Source organism: Lutra lutra, chromosome 17 (assembly GCF_902655055.1).
Source record: "Lutra lutra chromosome 17, mLutLut1.2, whole genome shotgun sequence".
Lineage (NCBI taxonomy): Eukaryota > Metazoa > Chordata > Mammalia > Carnivora > Mustelidae > Lutra > Lutra lutra.
In genome coordinates, this window is record NC_062294.1 from 55,290,972 (window position 1) to 55,304,918 (window position 13,947).

At 47.6% G+C, this 13,947-nt stretch overlaps 1 protein-coding gene across 1 annotated transcript in view; it reads right to left on the reverse strand.

Moving 5' to 3' along the window:
- LOC125088877 (zinc finger protein 345-like) overlaps positions 1–13,280 on the reverse strand; it is a 44,334-nt gene extending 31,054 nt beyond the window's left edge. The window contains exons 1-3 of the mRNA XM_047710471.1: positions 13,152–13,280; positions 12,338–12,423; positions 4,538–4,633 (exon numbers count right to left, since the gene is read on the reverse strand). Coding sequence (XP_047566427.1) covers positions 4,538–4,633; positions 12,338–12,353 — 112 coding nt within the window. The 5' untranslated portion in view covers positions 12,354–12,423; positions 13,152–13,280. The remainder of the gene's footprint in view (positions 1–4,537; positions 4,634–12,337; positions 12,424–13,151) is intronic.
- Positions 13,281–13,947: the final 667 nt, after the last annotated feature.

The window sequence follows — 13,947 nt, forward strand, 5'->3', positions numbered from 1 at the left end:
CAAATTTCATGACAGTGATTGTCCCAGTTTGGTTATATGCATCATAAAATTCTTCCTGCCCTTTTCTACCCTCCTCCCTCCCCGGTCCCATTCCCAGTCATTCATTAAGTATAAATACTCAGGGCCACAGCTTTCATATTTTTCCATACCACTCTACGGAAAGAATACTCTTTGTCTTTGCCCATAAGCCTAGGGTGTCAGAAGACATACCTGAAAGATACCAAATAATTATCCCACTTACTACACTTACGTGAATACGCATTAAAATGCTGGGGCCCTTGAGTGGCTCAGTGGGTGAAGCCTCTGCCTTCAGCTTGGGTCACATTCTCAGTGTCCTGGGATCCATCCCTGCATCAGGCTCTCTGCTCAGCAGGGAGCCTGCTTCCCCCTCTCTCTCTGCCTGCCTCTCTGCCTGCTTGTGATCTCTGTCTGTCAAATAAATAAATAAAATCTTTAATTTAAAAAAAGTGCATTATGCATAAAATGCTAATGTACAAAATGAACACCCGTCATAGGACATCAGCATAATGGAGGAACAGGAAGCCGCCAGGACTTTGTTTCCTCCATGGAGACAAAAATGGACCAAACTACCTTTTTCAGTGCTCCAGAAGCCAGTTCGATCACAGCAGCGCAGGCAGGCACAGTGGGAAGGAGAGTCACACTGAAGAGACAAGGAGTTTGTTCCACTTGCCTACACGAGTTGCTCACGCGGCCTAGCATTCCATAACGAGATTGTGAGAAAACCCTCACCTCTCCTTGGGGGAGAAAGACAGAAGTGACCTCTGTGTTTAATGACCTGGCTTTGGCAGCTGCCCGACAGACCTCTTCCTCTCGTGCAGGACACGGAGGGGGCCAGAGGGGGCGGGACGGAAGCAGCCTCTGGATGCCCTGTGGTGGCCGCTTGGAGAAAACCCGAGTGCTTGCTCAAACAGCAGAGAAACTGCAGAGCTGAAGCAAACAGCAGGGAGAGGAAGGCATCACGGGCTCCAAAGAAGAAAAAAAACACTCTTCTAACTGGAAAATTACAAAAAACTCAGACATTACATATGCCCAGAACATGTCTGGCAAGCCCCAGAATTAGTAGCACAGCTGACTGATATTAGTGTTCTCCTGTACAAAGTACATAAAGCCTGGGACCCGAGGCTGTCTCTTCTGTTTTAATTCCCAAATCTCAACAAAGGATCACAAGGCATACAAACAAACGAACCCAGAAAAATATGTCCCAATCAAAGGAACCAAATAAAGACCCCAGACTGGCCCTAAATAACTATTAAATGCCTATGAAGAATTCAAGTAAGTATCACAAAGATACTCATGGAGGAAGAAGAGGAAAACGACGGGAAAGTAAATGACATCAGGAAAACTATAATGATCAAAATAAAGACCCAAGGAGGTAGAAAGTATAAAAGACCACCAGACAAAAGTGGGAGCGAAGCCATACAATTACTGAATTTAAAAATAAACTGAAGAATCAGCAACAGACTTGATCAAGCAGAAGAATCAGAAACATCCTTTTTTGTTTTTTTTAAGATTTTATTTATTTATTTGAGAGAGAGTGAGAAAGCACAAGCAGGAGGAGTGGCAGGCAGAGGGAGAACCAGGCTCCCCACTGAGTAGGGAGCCCGATGCGGGACTCAGTCCCAGGGCTGCGATCATGACCTGAGTTGAAGGCAGACGCTTCAACTGAGCCACCCAGGTGTCTCAAGATGTCTGATTCTTTCTGGGGTGCCCGGGTGGCTCGGGTTGGTTAAGCGTCTGCCTTCAGCTCAGGTCATGATCCCATGTTCTGGAATCGAACCCGGAGTCAGGATCCCTGCTCCTTGTCAGGCTGGGGAGCCTGCTGTGGGGAGCCTGCTTCTCCCTCTCCTCTGATGCCCCCCTGCGTGTGCTCTCTCTCGAACAAACAAAATCTTAAAAAAAAAAGTTCCCTTCAATTCAAAAAAGTGTTTCCCTCATGCAAAGAGAATATAATTTCATCAATAAATAGTTGATGAAATTAATTCTCTTACTAGGACAACTCACCCAGACATGATAAAACATCCACTGACCACTATGGAAAGAATAAGGGAGTCACAGGAAAGTATGTATGGGTAATATTTAGAGAGAGAAATAAGTACATAATTTTCTTGGCAATGGACATACAGCTGATCCATGAGTTATGCCCACATTGTCTTAAAATATACTGAAATGAAAACTGTCATCCTGAAAACATAACACCTAGGTAAAAAGCAAAAACACAACTAACTAATGTGTGTCCCATAAAAAAAGTACCATACAGGGGCGCCTGGGTGGCTCAGTGGGTTAAAGCCTCTGCCTCTGGCTCAGGTCATGATCTCAGGGTCCTGGGAGAGAGCCCCACATTGGGCTCTGCACTCAGCAGGGAGTCTGCTTGAGATTCTCACTCTCCCTCTGCCCCTCACCTATCCTATCTCTTTCTCTCAAAAAAAAAAAAAAAAAAAAAAAAAAAAAAAAAAAAAAAAGACATAAAACAGAAAACAAATGAAAACATGTACTATTAAAAAAGAATTCTTCGGGGCGCCTGGGTGGCTCAGTGGGTTGAGCCGCTGCCTTCGGCTCAGGTCATGACCCCAGGTCCTGGGTTCGAGCCCCACATCAGGCTTTCTGCTCAGCAGGGAGCCTGCTTCCTCCTCTCTCTGCCTGCCTCTCTGCCTACTTGTGATTTCTCTCTGTCAAATAAATAAATAAAATCTTTAAAAAAAAAAAAAAAAAGAATTCTTCGGGGCGCCTGGGTGGCTTGCCAGTTGAGTGTCTACCTTCAGCTCAGGACATGATCCTAGAGTCCCAGGATCAAGCCCCACATCAGGCTCTCTGCTCAGTGGGAGGACAGCTTCTCCCTCTCTCTCTCCACACACTGCTTATGCTCTCTCTCACTCTCTCACTCAAATAAATAAATAAAATCTTTTTTAAAAATTCTAAGAAAAAAGAACTTTTCTCTTTTATTATAATTTTCAACTGTGACTGTGCAAGTCTGAAAAACAAGCATTCTGAATCGTTGCCATATGTTACAGGACAGTCAAACTGTGAAGGAAATTCACTATGATCAATCATGAAAACCTCTAATGGAAAATGTTATAAAAAAGCATTTAAAAGACATTAAAGAAATGTATTATGTTATTATTATGTTCCTCCCACTCTTACAAAGAATGTAAAGCTGTGATCCATTCTTTAGAACCAAGCAAACAAACAAAAGCCCTTCATGTCTAAATAAACAAAGAAATTGTAAAAAATGCTCACAATTCCTTTACATGAAATAAATATTTGAGATTAAATTCAAATACGTTCTCAGAAAAGTAGAAGAAAAACTGGAGGGGCGCCTGGGTGGCTCAGTGGGTTGGGCCGCTGCCTTCAGCTCAGGTCATGATCCCAGGTCCTGGGTTCAAGCCCCACATCGGGCTTTCTCCTCAGCGGGGAGCCTGCTTCCTCCTCTCTCTCTGCCTGCCTCTCTGCCTACTTGTGATTTCTCTCTGTCAAATAAATAAATAAAATCTTTAAAAAAAAAAAAAAAAAAAAAAAAGAAAAACCGGAGCATTAATTTCCCCTGAAATAAATTACATGTATGAGCAAAACTTTTTTTTTTTAATATGGCACTTTTACAAATTATGTAATTCATTCCTCATAAAGCACATGCCTTTGTCACAGCAGAACTTCCTATCTCAAAAATCAAGTGAATCTCCTGTTAAAAGTACAGAAAGCAGGGGCGCCTGGGTGGCTCAGTGGGTTAAGCCTCTGCCTTCGGCTCAGGTCATGGTCTCAGGGTCCTGGGATCGAGCCCCACATCGGGCTCTCCGCTCAGCGGAGAGCCTGCTTCTCTCTCTCTCTCTCTCTCTCTGCCTGCCTCTCTGTCTACTTGTGATCTCTCTCTGTCAAATAAATAAATAAAATCTTAAAAAATAAATAAAAATAAATAAATAAATAAATAAATAAAATGTTTAAAAGGGAAAAAAAAAAAGAGTCTGCCTTCGGCTCAGGTCATGAACCCAGGGTCCTGGGATGGAGCACGGCGTCTGCCTTCGGCTCAGGTCATGAACCCAGGGTCCTGGGATGGAGCACGGCGTCCTCCTCTCCGCTCAGCGGGAGGCCGCTTCTCCCTCTCCCGCTTCCCCTGCTTGTGACCCCGCCCTCACTGCCTCTCTGTGAAACAAAGATATAAAAATTTTTAAAAAAAGGGGGGGGGGGGGCTTAACACAGAGTTCCTCAGAAATAGGCACAGATTCCCCCAGGCCTCCAAATGCGAGGGAAAAGGACTCAGATCATGGAGGCCTTCACCATCCAAGCAGAGGATGTTATCTATGCTGTGACTGTGCCAGAAGACCGCTAGAGCTGAAGGAGAATCCCCACAGGACTCAAGAACAGGATGAGTACTGGAAGGGGGTGTCCCTCTGACAGCAAGAGAAACACACCTAGGCTTCTCAAACTCATTTCTATTCAAAGAAAGCTACCCACGCCACAACGTAAGGTCTACCTTCCTCCTTGACCTGTGGGCCTCCCCTGTCATCTGCTACATTCATTCCCACACCTGGGTGGACGGCTACTGTCTCCTTTCCCTTCACATCCCAGAGCTCCCTCTTTTGTTCCAAAAAGATGACCAGGTCTGGCTTTGACACAACAAGACCTGTTTATTAGAAAAAAGGGATAAATATTGCTGGAGATTCTAAACCCCTACTTACTTCCCTTATTGCAGCAATCTGAGTTCCAGTCGTGCAAAGAAGAATCCTCCAAGAGATGGTCTTCAAGGGAAGGAAGAAAACCCTGAGGGTGGTTTGGGAAATCTGGAAGGAAGTTACCCTCACCCAAGGAGAGAAGGTTTCCATAGTTCTCTAACATCACATCCCTGTACAGTTCCCGCTGAGTGTGGGTCAGGCGTCCCCACTCCTCCTGAGAGAATTCTATGGCCACATCCCTGAATGTCAGCAGTCCCTGCAGTAAATACCACAGTCACCAAGTGGCCACCGGCAGAGTTCATAATGTACCTAAGATGAAAGAGGCAGTTAATGTCACCTGCTTGTACCCCATGAATTTGTCCCAAATTTTCCTTAAGCTGTTTTTTTTCCAGCCTAGCTTTAAATTCAGGCAAAAAACCCCAGGGACATAGTTTCCCATAATGGCAACAAAAACTACTACACAAGCAGTGAATACTGCCCTGACTAAATGCTCCAGTACCCAGACCACCCAGACCAGTCCGGGCTTAACTCCCAACTCACATCTGTGCAGACGCACCAGGCACGGACCCACAGAATAACCTACAGTTACCTTTACCTCTTTATTTTTTTTTTAAAGATTTTATTTATTTATTTGACAGAGAGAGATCACAAGTAGACGGAGAGGAAGGCAGAGAGAGAGAGAGAGAGAGAGAGAGAAGCAGGCTTCTTGCTGAGCAGAGAGCCCGATGTGGGACTCGATCCCAGGACCCTGAGATCATGACCCGAGCCGAAGGCAGCGGCTTAACCCACTGAGCCACCCAGGCGCCCCACCTTTACCTCTTTAACATAGTAAATTCTCCCCCAAGGGAAGCACAAAGCTCATTTACGTGACATATAAAGTATGTGTAGAATGGTTTCCTTCAATCTGATGCATGACCTTCTAGCCACCTCTATGTAAGATGACAAGGCTACCCTTTCTAAATAACCATCCTAAGCCTAAATCAAAGGAACTCATTCACTCTTGCTCCAGGAGTCTTGACTTTGGAAATTATTCCCTGTGATCTCCTTATTTGCTATAAATAAATATTCCTTTGTGTGACAACTCTACCATGTAGTTTCTGTCTGTGACTCACCAAGGAGCAAACTCGCTTTAGTTCAGCTACAAATAGGGTGATCCAGATGGGACAGGTGTCTTTGCCAGGTTCTGGCCTCTGGTTCCCTGGCTTCCAAGAGGTGAAGCAGTGGGCACCACAAGCTCACCCTGGCTAACCTGTTTAAGTTACCGGGGCCGGGAGCAGATTCCCTGGGGGAGGAAGGGAGCACTCACTCTGCACGGCTGTGACTGCCAGCATGGTGCTCTGACATCCCCTGAAATGCAGCATCCACTCTGACTACTATGACTCAGAAGGACTTCTGCTGGGATAAGTTACACCAGGTTTGTGGCACAGCATTTTTTTTTAAAGACTTTATTTATTTATTAGAGAGTGGGAGAGATAGATCATGTATCACGAGCAGGGGGGAAGGGTAGAGGGAGAAGCAGATTCCTCGCTGAGCAGGGAGCCGGACACAGGACTCCATCCCAGAACCCTGGGATCATGACCTGAGCTGAAAGCAACCGCTTAACCAACCAAGCCACCCAGGCACCCTGTGGCACAGCTTTTTTTTTTTTAAGATTTTACTTATTTATAACAGAGATACAGCGTGAGAGGGAACACAAGCAAGGGGGGTGGGAGAGGGAGAAGCAGGCTTCCTGCCGAGCAGGGAGCCTGACGTGGGGCTCCATCCCAGGACACTGGGATCATGACCTGGGCCAAAGGCAGATGCTTAATGACCGAACCCCCCAGGCGCCCCTGTGGCACAGCTTTGAGAGGTAAGCTAGAATTGTTTCACAGAGTCTGAACAAGCCAGCATATTGGGTCAGAGTATTCTGGGGGAACTAATTACTCATTCAGCTTGAGTCTAGACATCCCTGATGACAGAAGATCACAGGACCCAGCCTTTCACAGGCTTTGGATGATCTAACCTAGCAAAATGGGAGTGACCTAACAGAGACTAGTGTAAGGTCTGTGAGACTGAAACCTCCATCCCACCTGGCTGGCTGGTCTGATTGTTGTTCCCAGTTTATTTTTTTTTTTAAAGATTTTATTTATTTATTTGACAGACAGAGATCACAAGTAGACAGAGAGGCAGGCAGAGAGAGAGAGGGAAGCAGGCTCCCTGCTGAGCAGAGAGCCCGATGTGGGACTCAATCCCAGGACCCTGAGATCATGACCTGAGCCGAAGGCAGCGGCTCAACCCACTGAGCCACCCAGGCGCCCTGTTGTTCCCAGTTTAAATGTCCCCCCTGGCTGCTTGGTACTTGAGCACTTCCTCCTTCCCTTATAAACCTGAGAAAAAAGAGGCAGCAACTCCCTGGGTCACTGGAAGCATGCCCTTGGAACAGGTAAGAGTTGTATTTAGCTGGTTAAAAGACAAATGCTTTGGGGCGCCTGGATGGCTCAGTGGGTTAAGCCGCTGCCTTCGGCTCAGGTCATGATCTCAGGGTCCTGGGATCGAGTCCCGCATCGGGCTCTCTGCTCGGCAGGGAGCCTGCTTCCCTCTCTCTCTCTCTGCCTGCCTCTCTGTCTACTTGTGATCTCTCTCTGTCAAATAAATAAAAAAAAAAACTTATAAAAAAATAAATAAATAAAAGACAAATGCTTTAAAAAAAAAAAAGGGCATTCTAAAATCCACAAAAATATGAAGTAACCCAAATTTTTTTCACATCCATGTATCTGGGATTATCTTTGTAAATTAAAGTTTAAGCTTGTTGGTTTAACTAAAATAGACCTGTCTTTGGCCAGTGCCAGGGAAGGACTGGTGAACAGACTTTACTGTAATGCCAACGGCCCCTGGTGCTTGTAGATACATTTACGGGGTTGGGGGGGGGACGACACTAGGCCTTTCCCTGAGACACAGAAAGAACGAAGTAACAAGAGCTTTATTAGTAAAGGTGAGAAAATCTCTCAATTTCAGTTGCCAATGTCAATCCAGAATGACAATGGACCAGCCTTTATATCCAAAACCATTTCTGAGTTATCAAGTGGAGGTTATACTCTGCCTGGAGCCTCAGTCTTCTCGGAAGACAGAATGGGCAAGCAGAACCCTAAAACACTCTGGTGAAGTTGTGCCAGGAAACAGGAACACTGGTTGAAGTTACCACCAATAGCTCTCACCAGAGGGAGAGCTACCCCAAAGGGCAAACTAAAATCTTGGCCCCCAATGAGAGGGCTTTCCAAAATGCTCTCCTTCTCATCTCCAGACCCACAAGCTTCTCAGGCCATTAAGCATATAAATAATCTGATAGGTGAAGGATGCACGCAACAGGTAAGGAAATTTTTCCTCCCTCTATCCACTGAAACTAAGCTTCACCCAAATGAAACTGGGGACCGATGTACCTCCAAACTGGGAAAAATGGGTCACCCCTGGATCAACTCTACTCTATTCAGATAGGGCCCCACCCAGTGCTACTAAGCACATGCTCTTCCTTCAAATTAGAGGGCGTCCTACCTTGAATCCACCCCAGCAGAGTGAAACAGGCCCCTACGCAAAGGCCCGGGGGAGACGCTACTAGCACCAGTTAACAACATTCCTGTGAGCGGTTCACTGACCTGAGCCTCAGAAGGTCAGGAGAGCCTCAGTATGTAAGGGCTCTCAAATTAAACCATAGCAATCTCTATCTGTAGGACACTAGTTCTGCTGTTCTGGTTTCTTCAGCCTTATTGTTTGCTGCCAGGTCACTCTCTCTGTGACTGCTGAGTAATAAATACCACAATTTATTGTTAATACATGGCAAGATAGATGTCCCAGACCCTTCTGACTTGGTCTGATTCACAATGAACAGCTTTTTTTTTTAAAGATTTTATTTATTTATTTATTTATGAGTGAGTGAGCAAATGAGGGTGGGGGAGGAGGAACAGAATCTGAGCAGACTGCACTGAGCGCACAGAGCTTGATCTCTGCCCAGGAAACAGTGGATTTGTAAAAATTATAAGCTGTATGTAGCATCCATGTCCTGTGATGTCTAGTATATTCTATTTGTTTGGGTTTTTTTTTTTAAAGACTTATTTATTTTAGAGAGAGAAAGGGAGGAAGAGAGTGTGAGCAGGGGGAGGGGCACTAGGAAAGAATCTAAAGCAGACTCCCCAGGGAGCGTGGGAGCCAGCCGCTGGACTTGGTCCCACAACCCTGAGATCAGGACCTGAACCAAAATCGAGAGCCAGGCACTTAACCAACTAAGCCACCTAGGTGCCCCACAAAGAACACCTTCTTAATTTTATTTATCACTATTATTCTAGAGATGCTAAAAGCTGTACACACAGTGGGCCATCCCTGAGGGATAAATTCCCCTAGTAAATGTCAGTATGACTATAAAAAGAGAAACTAACCAAACTGCTCTTACTGCTATTTGGACCCTGCATGCTTAACTGCTTGGCATGACTTCTGTCAAAACACACAAAGGCTATAAAATTACGAATGGTAGATATGAGCAGCTTGGGGTTAAACCTGGGGACCCACAAGCATATCTAAAACCAGCTGAGGAAAAATTCTGCACCGCAGTCGGTCCTTATGATATGCCCACGTCTGGCAGGAAAGTAGCTCCAGAAGATGGACCTTTTCCTTGAGCCCCTCAAGAATGAGGAGAGTAAAACCAGAGGAGGGATTTGTTCCAGCTACACCCCAAAACTGGACCATTACTGCCCACCTGCCTGTACCCAGCGAGCTGTGTCCCCCATTTTCCTTAAGCTCTTCTTCCCAGCTTATCCTTCGACTCAAGCAAAAGACCTGATGGGCACAGCCCCCCATAATGGAAACTTCCTCAAGCAATAAGGACTGCTCTGACAGAGGCTCCAGTGGCCCAGACCAGTTTGAGCTTAACCTCCAAATCACACCTGCACATGGACCATGGGGTGACCGACAGTTACGTTTACCTCATGCTACAACTAAACCTCCGCTCATTTATGTAACACCCAAACTATGTACACACCAGTTTTCTTAAGGCATGTGCACGACCTAATGCCCGCCTCCGCAAGAACGGCAAGGCTCCTCTTTCTAAATATTCATCCTAACCCTAAGTATAAGGAACCCACTCACCCTTGCTCAGGGAGTCAAGGCTTCGGAAATTATTTCCAATGAACGCCTTGTTTGCTGCAAATAAAATTTCCTTTGTGTCACACCTTTACCTGGTGTGCTTCTATCTATGACTCACCAAGGCGTGAACTCGTGTTCATTCGCTTACATTAAAGAGAACTGGTTCTTGCTTAGGTGTGTTTCCTGCTATATCCGTAAGATAATTTTTTTAAAGATCTTATTTATTCATTTGAGACACACACACACAAAGACAACATAAGCAGGGGGAGAAGAGGAGGGTGAGGGAGGAAGCAGGCTCCCTGCTGAGCTGGGAGCCTGCAGTGGGGCTCTATCCCAGGACCTGGAGATCATGACCTGAGCCCAAGGCAGATGTTTAACCATCTGGGCCACCAAGCTGCCCCCAGAAGATAACTTTTAATACACTAATGTTCTCACATGCATTCTCTAGCTCTGAGGTAAGAGGATGGCATATGAACCCCAAACCATTATAAATATTGTGTGTTTACCCAAGATTGCTTGTCAAATGAACGCATCGACACAGGCATATACATTACTGAGAACTGCATTTATATCACATAATATATATATAACGATATAAGTCGTGTCCATTTCTTATGTGGAAAGTATTGGTGGATTACAAACGTACTTATCAGATTCTAGTGTGAGTTGGAATTTCACAACACTGAACTGTAGATATTGTGAAAATGCAGACTCTGTTCCAGACTTCTGGAGTAGGATCGGAGCCTGAATTTCTAACAGAAGATAGTAGCCTATGGGCCAAGGGATACCTTTAAAATAAATAAATAAATAACAGAGGTAGAACTCAGGATTTTTGGAGGACTTAGAACTGAAGGCATTTGGGGCACCTGGGTGGCTCAGTGGGTTAAGGCCTCTGCCTTCGGCTCGGGTCATGGTCCCGGTGTCCTGGGATCGAGCCCCACATCGGGCTCTGTGCTCTGCAGGGAGCCTGCTTCCACCTCTCTCTCTCTCTGCCTGCCTCTCTGCCTACTTGTGATCTCTGTCTGTCAAATAAATAAATAAAATCTTAAAAAAAAAAAAAAAAGAACTGAAGGCCATTTTATGACAATCACAGGTTCTTCTATATTAGCAAGAACAGCACAACAATACTTTTTTGAGCATTTACTGGTTACTAAATAGCATCCTAATGATTTTTCATAAATTAGTGCACAAGTAAGTAATAATCTAACAGAACATATTCTTCTTCTTTTTATGAGAATATTTTGACAAACATCCAGTACATGGAAGGGATTAGCTTTTAATCCAGGTTGTCTGATTGATCTAAAAGGACAGAACAGTATACAGAGACAAGCCTGCAGCAATCTGAGTGATGGAAACCAGAAGGCATCGACACAAAATCGATGTACCCTTTTTACATTTTATGCACACCTCCACACATGTAAAAAGCAATTATATACACACTAAAAGTGACAGAATATAAACCTGTCAAGGTAACTGAAGAAACATTTTCAATGACATCAAACTTATAAATATCCCTGTGCGGAGGATGCCGCTTCTGTCTTTTAATCACACTACAAAGACAAACACACAGAAAGCTCTGAAAACAGCTTTACATTCTATATGTATATTAACTAGAATTTAAATAAACATTTGGGGAAAAAAAGAAAACCTCTAACCTTTCTGGGTCTAGGATTTCACTGAAAATTTTCTTCCAATCATCATTTACGCTATGTTAGGTTTTAAAATTTTAAGATACTCGAACATGTTAATTAGGTGATTCTGGGTTTCTTTTTCTGAAATAGAGTATGTCTGACACACGGGTGTGGAGTAAAACAGAAACCTGCAGGACAAGGGCCTGAATTATTTACAAACACCACTCCCAGGAGTCGGCATCTCCCGCGCACAAAGGAGGGAGCCTTCGTTTTCCAGTGGAAACTACAAGCAAAGAGAAACTCGGAGGAGGGGGGCTTCCGGTTTGGATGCGATGGCTCCCGCACAGCTTTCAGTAAAGCCATCCAGCCCCTACGGATGACGAAGGCATATTTACATTACACAGGAGGTTTCTGGCAGCGGGCACCAAGCCAAGTGGAAGAAGTTAGCATCAGCGGCAGGGAAGCAAATTGGTGTCAGTGCCCGCAGCGCAGAGAGGGACATACCATAACGGCCCCCAAAAGGAAATCAGAACAGTAAATCAGAATTACCAATCTAATTAGGAGAAAACAGTGGGTTTATACAAATTACAAGCCACATGTAGAGCCCGCGTCCTGTACTGTCCAGCGTAATTTTTTTTTTTTTTTTTAAGATTTGAGAGAGAGAGAGAGAGAAAGCCCGCGCGGGGGAGGGGCAGAGGGCAAGAATCTCAGGCAGACTCCCCGCTGAGCGTGCGCGACAGGCGCTGGGCTCAGTCCCACGACCCTGAACGGAGATCACGACCTGAGCCGAAATCAAACGCCGGGCACTGCACCGACTGAGCCACCCAGGCGCCCTTCTGGTGCATTCTACACAGAGCATCCTTCTGTCCCACTCCAAACGGCAGGGCTGTTTGTCTTCCGGAACCTGGGAGTTACCGGGGACACGGGGCATCCTGCTGACTTGCGCTTTTTCTTAACCCCGGTGGGCCCGCAGCCGCTCGGGGATCCGGCGGGGACCTAACCTGAAATGACACCCCAGGACGCGACCACGTCCACGACAGCGATCTTCACACGAACCGTCCCGCGGGGAACATTTCTGAGCGGGGCACGACACGATTCGCACTGACCATTGTTCCCGTGCTACTGGGAGCCGGGTCACGGGAGGGAGAGGCAACACGGGCCCGCGTCCTATAGAGCTGCATGTCCGCGTCCTCTAAGAAAAGGGTTTTAGGTATTTTATCGGAGAGAGAGGGAGAGAGGCGGAGAGAGAGTGCGCGCACGCGCTCGGGGGCAGGGGAGCAGTGGGGGTGAGGGGGCAGAGGGAGGGGGGAAGCAGACACCCCCGGGAGCCCCCACGCCACCCCGAGGTCGCACAAGAGTCCGAGGCCTTATGGACTGAGCCGCCGGCGCCCCTCAGGATCTTTTTTTTTTCTTTTTTTTAAGATTTTATGTATTTATTTGACAGAGATCACAAGCAGGCAGAGAGGGGGAAGCAGGCTCCCCGCTGAGCAGAGAGCCCGATGCGGGGCTCGATCCCAGGACCCCGAGATCATGACCTGAGCCGATGGCAGACGCTTTAACCCACGGAGCCACCCAGGCGCCCCCCGCCTCAGAATCCTTTATAAAAAGGTGTCACGAAAACCGCCGCACACTCCTGGAGGACAGGAACGGCGCCTCGCGGGACGCGCGCCCGCAGCTTCTCCCTGCGGGGACTTTCGGGGGCACAGGTGACAGGGGACGCCACGCTTACCTGAGCCGCAGCCATCGCGCCGTCCTTCCCCTCAGGCTCTGGAGGTCCTTCTCCGAGGAGCGTCGAGGCGCAGCCCCAGCCGCGTCGGGGGACGTGCCCTCAGAGCCGCCGCGGAGCCGCTTCCCCGCGCCGCCGCTCGCCTGCCGGCGGGACCGCGAAATGCAGGAAAGGCCGCACTTCCTGGTCCTTTGTGTGGGAGCCTCGCGGAAACAATGAGCCGCTCTGCGGAGACCGGCCCGGAGCGGCTCCGTCCGCGCCCGCCTCAGAGCCGGCGGGCAGCCCCGTCCTCCCCGGACACCTGCGCAAGGGCGCGGCGGGCACAGCGGCCGCCCGGCAGCCGAGTCACAAGCCCGTCCGGGCCGCGGGCCCCCAGAAGCCAGAGCAAACCAGCCGGGCCCAAGATGGCGGGTGCCATGACCGGAAGTGCCTGACCAAATAAGGAAGAAAAGGCGCGGAAACCCCGCTTTCCACCGATTCCCACCCCGAGTCCTGACTAGTCCTCCCCCTGGTCCACAGCTGTCACTCACACGGGGAAACCCGAAGCCCTGGGCTCCCTGCGCGCTCCCTGGGGATCTCCTGCTCCCCCATCTTGAGAGTGTACTTGGTGTGGGTCAACTTTCCTGTTTGTGTCCCTCATTTGCTGGGCCCTGCATGGCCCCGAATTCTTTCTTGTGACACTTGAGCAACATATTTGGGATGGGCTGGATCGGGCCCCAGGGTCTCCTCCCATCCCCACCCCGTCCACCCAGCAACACTTTCAGGGGGCCTCCCCCCCCCCCCCACGCCCACGCGCTCT